Source organism: Emydura macquarii, unplaced genomic scaffold (assembly GCF_026122565.2).
Source record: "Emydura macquarii macquarii isolate MOO-44397 ecotype Brisbane River unplaced genomic scaffold, CSIRO-AGI_Emac_v2 contig_1454, whole genome shotgun sequence".
NCBI lineage: Eukaryota > Metazoa > Chordata > Testudines > Chelidae > Emydura > Emydura macquarii.
The window spans coordinates 17,618-24,415 of NW_027131591.1; the positions used below are offsets into that span (position 1 = coordinate 17,618).

Sequence of the window (6,798 nt, forward strand, 5' to 3'; positions counted from 1 at the left end):
GAAGATCCACTCTAGGAATTATTCCGGGGAAGTTCTATGGCATGTCTAATACAGAAGTCAGCTTAGATGATCCCAGTGATCCCAATGTCTATAAATCTAGTGTAGACATCTTCTCATAACACAGTTCTCGATTGTCGCAACAGTACAATCATCCTAGCTACAACTGTTGGGTTTGCATTGTAATTTGGTCCGTTTTTACCCTGCTTTCTATCAAGCCACACCTTGGACGAGATTGTAGGACAGTGGATCCGACACCGTCCATTGACTTTAAGGGAACTATTCCAATTTACAATGTGCCTGCTCAGGAATTTAATTGTCAGAGGGGATTCTGATTCTGGCTACTGCCCTTGTCCTCCCCTCCACAGATGGCGCACTATGTACTGAGGAGGGATATGACCAACCGAACCACCGAGAACGAGTTCCTTCTCTTGGGATTCTCTGACATGCGGGAGCTGCAGCTTTTGCACTTTGTGGTGTTTCTAGGGATTTTCTTAGTTGCCCTGGCAGGGAATCTCCTTGTTATCACTACTGTAGCCCTCAGCCACCACCTTCACACCCCCATGTACTTCTTCCTGATGAATTTGTCCATCCTAGACCTTGGCTCCATCTCCGTCACTGTCCCCAAGTCTATGGTCAATTCCCTATTGAACACCAGGATGATTTCTTATACTGGATGTGTTGCCCAAGTCTTTCTCTTCATTTTCTTCACTGAAGCAGACTTTGCTTTCCTCACCATCATGGCGTATGACCGATACATCGCCATCTGCCAACCACTGCACTATGAGAGGGTGATGAACGGAAGAGTTTGTGTCCAGATGGCCGCCGGTGCTTGGATCAGCGGTGTTCTCCATTCTGCCCTGCACACCGGGAACACATTTGCGTTAACCTTCTGTGGAAATAACACAGTGGATCAGTTCTTCTGTGAAATCCCACAGCTCCTCAAGCTTGCCTGCTCTGACTCATACCTTGGTGAAGTTGGGGTTATTGTTTTCAATTCGTGCTTGTTTTTAAGCTGCTTTTTACTGATAATTGTGTCGTATGTTCAGATCTTCACTACGGTGCTGAGAATCCCCACTGAGCGGGACCGGCATAAAGCCGTCTCCACCTGCCTCCCTCACCTCATTGTTGTCTCCTTGTTTATTTCTCTTGGCGTCTTTGCCTACGTGAAGCCCACCTCCATCTCAATGTCAGGGCTGGATCTCGTGATGGCTGTTTTCTATTCCGTGGTGCCTCCAGTGATGAATCCCATCATCTACAGCATGAGAAACAAGGAGATCAAAGGTGCTCTGAGAAAACTGATAGGGTGACCATAAAATTTCCAGATTTCTCCCAAGACTATGGCTTTATTCATTATTTCTATACAGATATAATCAACCGATGGAGTTATTGTTTCCGTGGAGATTTGATGTGCTCTCTCTTTATGTAAAATACTGGGCTTACACTGGTAATATATGCAAACTGAGTTCACTGAAGTCAAAGAAGCTACTCTAGGTTTACACAAATGCAAATTACGTAATAATCTATATGTCTATCATAAATATATGTAGAAAAAATTGTGTGGGAAGAGGCTGTAAAAGGGTATGAAGCGGTTGTTAAATGTTCCAAGTGTGGTATTCTGCGGGGGGAGTAGGCTGTGTTTGAGCAAAGAGCAAGTACAGTATGCCTCCCTCCATGAAAGTGAAAAGGCACAATGTGAATGTTGTGAGGCATTGCTCAAAGTGGGCAGAGTTAAGGGTGTTTTAAACTTAATTCTGTAAGTCCTGGTTTTCAGAAGCTTGAGTTTTGTTCTGGAGGTTCATGAACTGTCACTGGACCAACTTAACAAAGATTTTTGCTGTTTATTTTCCTAGGTTTTTTAACCAAAAGAGAAGCTATTCGTAGGAGGTAGTGGCCACCGTGACAATTGTAGATAGCAATGGGTATGGATGGTTAGTGGACCAAAATTCTCTTTTAAGAACCTCCACAATTTTCTGGAAATGAGCTGTATACTGGGCACTGCTTGGACAGTCTGGGTTTCCCCTCACATCCACTCCCACCCTCAGATACTCGTGGTAGGTGCAGTACAAAGCTGGACCCAACCATCTGCAGCATAGGAGGCTCAGTGAAGTGGCCTATTCATCTCAATGAGCTAGTCTCAGCTGAGTGAGAACACTTCAGGGCGATCAGTAGAGCCTGAAACAATCGCTCTGAGCGGTGTGGGGTCCCGAAGTGGAGCTGAGTCAACTGAGGCTTGGTCTGACATGAGTAATTAACTATTGGAGGGAGGCCTCATTTTTTGAAAGATAGAATTAGCAAGGTAAACAGATCACTAAGTTAAAAACAGAAAATTGGTGCTAAATAAGATAGGTCAGTAGGCTAAGAAGACAAAACGTCTGAGCCAGCTAAGATAAGCGGGAGAACACCCAGGCAACCATTTACTATGAACAAGAACAGCAATCGACTAGATAAATTAGGAACGTGGACATGAGGTAAGGATAACATCAAGTGAGGATAATGTACGGACAGAACAGGCAGCACAGGGATTGGTTCCTACAGAGCAAGCCAAAAATATGTGATGTAGTGTATAGTAAATGCATTGAGATATATACATCTATATGAAGGGAGAGGATTTCTGTGTAACTCTGGAGCTGCAATATACCCTGCATTGCCCCTGTGTTAGAGTCTGATAATCCCGGTGTGGTGTTGCTGTGTGCCAAATAAAGGATTGTGAGTGATGAAATCTGGAGCTGAGCTGAGTTTTTTGGGTCCCAGAGAACTGGAGGCAGTGTTCGCCCAGAACTGGACAAGGTGTCTGGATAAGCCAGCTGGAAACGGTCTTGAAGGGAATCCCAACACGAAGATGGGCTGGTCTCCAGATATTGGCACACACATGGGAAAGGAATGTGGGGTTGTCAGGCACCCCTGCCTTGCCCTATTTTCCTGTTCTTCACCCTCACATCCTCCTTTCTAGTGTATCCAACCCACCCATTTATCCACTCCCAATAATCACCCCTCCTCTCACTGCCCCCCAATTCCCTCTCCCACTGTTTCCAACACCTCTTCCACCCTTAATCATCCTCCTCTCCTAGCAGGCATTTACACGTGTAATTCTTTTTTCATTTCAAAAACAGTTTCAGTCACTTCTAAATCTTCTGCAGTGCTTAGCTGACTTAAATCCCAGAATCAGACCTCACTGAGATTCACAACACCCCTTCTCAGCTGCTCTGAAACCGTGGACGCGCCTAAACTCACTCCACACCTGGGATTCTGCAGGAAAAGTTCCCCAGGTGCCTGTGTGTCTGCTCTGGGTGGGAGCATGACTGCCCCCTATGGACGAACTGGGGGAAGATAAGTGTTCCACCACCTAGCTCTCCTGCAGGGCCCAATCCAGTCGGTATACTCACCAAAAATAGCCAGGTGGTTGGGGGGACCTGCCTCTTCAATGCCAACCCAGCGATTAGGGGAAGCTTTGCATGTTAGAACTTGGAGCTGGTTTGAGGGGATACGTTTTTAAGAAGCTCTGTTGTTGAGTGCATGAAATGAAGTATTGTACGCCGGTTCCTTAACAAAGACGGGGCATATCCTCAGCTTTGGTAAACAGCCATCGCTCCAACGCCTTCAAATGGAGCTGTGACAATTTACACCCACTGAGGGTCCGCCCCTAAGACACACGATTACAAATACGTTTTTCAAGAAAAAAATGGGAAAAGTGTCTCCAGAAATATTCAGTTTTTATTGAAAAGTCAGTGGGATCTGGGTGCCTAACTCCCTTGAACCCTGAGGGTATGTCTTCACTGACGGCGGCAAATTCGGTGCCGCCGGATCGATTCTTGGGGGTCGATTGAGTGGAAGTGGAGACCCCACTCAATGAATCAATCCAGAAGTCGACTGAATAAATCCACCCCCCAGGTAAAGAGTAACGCTGCGTCAACGGGAGGGCATTTCCTGTCGGTGCAGTGTAGTGGGGACGCCGCATTCATTCGAATGTAGGAAGTCGATGGGAGATACGCAAGATCCTCTACATTCCTTGTGTATCTCCCCTCGATTGCCGCCAAACTTCTCAGCAAGTGGAGACCAGGCCTTAAAGATCCCAGCCGACATGATTCTGAGGTGGCAGGGGAACGAGATGCACAGAGGTTGGAGGGAGTCCTGTGGAAGGCAACAAAAATGATGAGGGGGCTGGAGCACAAGACTTATGAGGAGAGGCTGAGGGAACTGGGCTTGTTTAGTCTGCAAAAGAGAAGAGCGAGGGGGGATTTTACAGTGGCTTTCAACTACCTGCAAGGGGGTTCCAAAGAGGATGGAGCTAGGCTGTTCTCAGTGGTGGCAGATGACAGAAGAAAGATCAATGGTCCCAAGTTGCAGTGGGCGAGGTCTAGTTTGGATATTAGATATTGGAGATTTATCAGTTATGATTTTATGTTCTCTTCCAGGTCATTAATAAAAATGTTAAGAAGTGTACAGCCATGAAGCAGCACCTGTAAAATGTCATGTGATATCAAGTCAAACGTCTTACAGATGTCTAAGTGTATTACATCAACATTATTACCCTTATCTACCAAAAGCGTATTCCCATCCAAAAAGACATCAAGTTAGTTTGAAAGGATCTGTTTCCAGAAACCCATCTTGATTTGCATTATTTATATGAATGTCCTTTAATTCTTTAATTAATAAAATACCATGGCAGCCACTCCACTAACTTGCCCAGGTTTGAAGTCAGGTTGACTGGTCTATAACTGGCAGGGTCACCACATTTACCCTTTTTAAATATTGACACGACATTCACTTATTTCTAGTCGCCTTCAACTTCCCCAGTGTTCCAAGACATATTAAAAAGAAACAGTAATGGTTCATTGAGCTCTTCAGCCAGCTCTTTTAAAACTCTTGGATACAATTTACCTGGACTTGCCGATTTAAAAATGTCTGACAGAGGATTCCCTTCTTCACGCCCATGCACCTCTCTAGAGAAACAAACCACAAAGGTGAAAATGGTTCCTAGTAATGTTGACGTTTGTTTCCTCAGGCAACTGGAGGAAGCTCTCTGCATTTCAGGCTGGCCACTAAGAATCTATCAGATTGTATTCAGGGTGCTTTGATTTACAGTTTTAAAGGCCTCATCTGGCCTTTTCAAAGAGGTCTCATTTTCCAAGATGCCCAGTAACCACAGACTGCCAGATATCCATTGCCTGGAATAACCTTTTGTGCTGTGTCAACCCTTCAGCAGATTCTTCTTTATGATCTTGAAGTGAGATGGTCCTTATCTCAGCTGAGATAGGCGCAGACCTACATTTTGAATTTCTCAGTGTTCCTGCGTATTTGACACAGGGGTCGTTGATCAGGGGTTTGGACTAGATGACCTCTTGACGTCCCTTCTAACCCTAATTTTCTATGATTCTATGACAATTTGACCAATTGAATTAGTTTTTCAGAAAACCAATGTCAATAATCCATTGTAATCAACAAGGCAAGAACAACAGAACATGTTAAAATATGACCAGTCCAGAGAAGCTCAAAGCTCACAGACAATGCTTATCATGAAGTGCTTGTAAGTGAGCAATTGAATAAGAAGTATTCACATAAATTCTTTGATGAATAATGCCAAATAATGAATATTTTCAAGGAAATCATTGATCTCGACAGCAGCAGACATGGGCAACAAAAGTGACACAAAATTGGTTTTGATTATCTATCTATCTATCTGTCTTTCCCTATACACACCCATCTATCTATCTATCTATCTATCTATCTATCTATCTATGTATCTATCTATCTATCTATATATCTACATGCTCTGCTTTTATCTAAGTATATATAGGGTACACAAATAAGCACAAACATACTTTAATAATAAGACCAATAATAATAACAACAGCAATAACAGCCAGGTTCAGTGATCTGGACACATTTGGAGCCCTGTGTGGAGGACAGACCATTGGCTAATTTCAAATCAACCCTTTGCAGTGACTGGCTAAATCCCAGTTGGCCTGGTTACAGGGTTAGCTACATCTCTGACCCCTTCTCGAGTCTCTCTGAGGTCACCCCCTCAGGTCTCAGCCATGAGCCTGTCCCTCTTTTAAGGCAGAATCACCTGATTTTCCTCTCTCTCAAGCAGGGTCTTGGTCGACAATACCCTGTGCACCAATGTGATTTCTCAGCAGTGTTGAGTACTTGCAGTTCTTCTCTCAGGAGCTGTGAGCAGTAATAAGTTGAGTGATCAGCTGGCCTTCTCCATACAAAGTGTGATTTATTTACCACAGTAGGAACAAAGTTTAACATTAGAGAATAGATTAGATAGCAAGTCCAGATCCATCACAGCAATCATTTGGTAACATACACATTTTTCCTTGTTACCTAGACTCAGTTTGTCTTTAGGCATCATTGCAATAGCTTTCTCTTCCAACTGCCTTTCCACCATGGCAAGAATGATACAGCATAAAAACAATTGTTTGACCAGGAATTCAGCTACCGAGACCCTTCCATGAACTTTTTTTCCAAGTCTTCATCAATGGGGAAAGCAAAAGTTTAAGTCTCGCAGAAAACCCCATCAAAGAGACGAGGCGATTACATCTCCAATAGATGATAAAACACATTGACCTTTAAACAACTGATATCTAAACAAACAAATTCCACACTCCGAAACTCCTAGCCCCAAAAAACCACATGGAGCGCTAACTCATTTGATGTCAGTGGAGTTAGTCCGGATTTTCTGAATTCAAGAACTGACTGCACCCATCTCAAGGAGACCATTTTGTCATCAGACAATTCTATTTATAAGGAAGTTCAGAATGAAAACACAGTCAAGGAGCAAGGACAGACATT

At 43.9% G+C, this 6,798-nt stretch overlaps 1 protein-coding gene across 1 annotated transcript; it reads left to right on the top strand.

Moving 5' to 3' along the window:
- The first annotated feature begins 392 nt into the window (after positions 1-392).
- LOC137156620 (olfactory receptor 14C36-like) lies at positions 393-1,307 on the top strand. The gene has a single exon (XM_067553496.1). The coding sequence runs from the start codon at positions 393-395 to the stop codon at positions 1,305-1,307; it is 915 nt and encodes a 304-aa protein (XP_067409597.1).
- Positions 1,308-6,798: the final 5,491 nt, after the last annotated feature.

Coding starts and splice junctions, on each gene's coding strand:
- LOC137156620 (XM_067553496.1), top strand. CDS start 393: ATGACCAACCGAACCACCGAGAACGAGTTCCTTCTCTTGGGATTCTCT.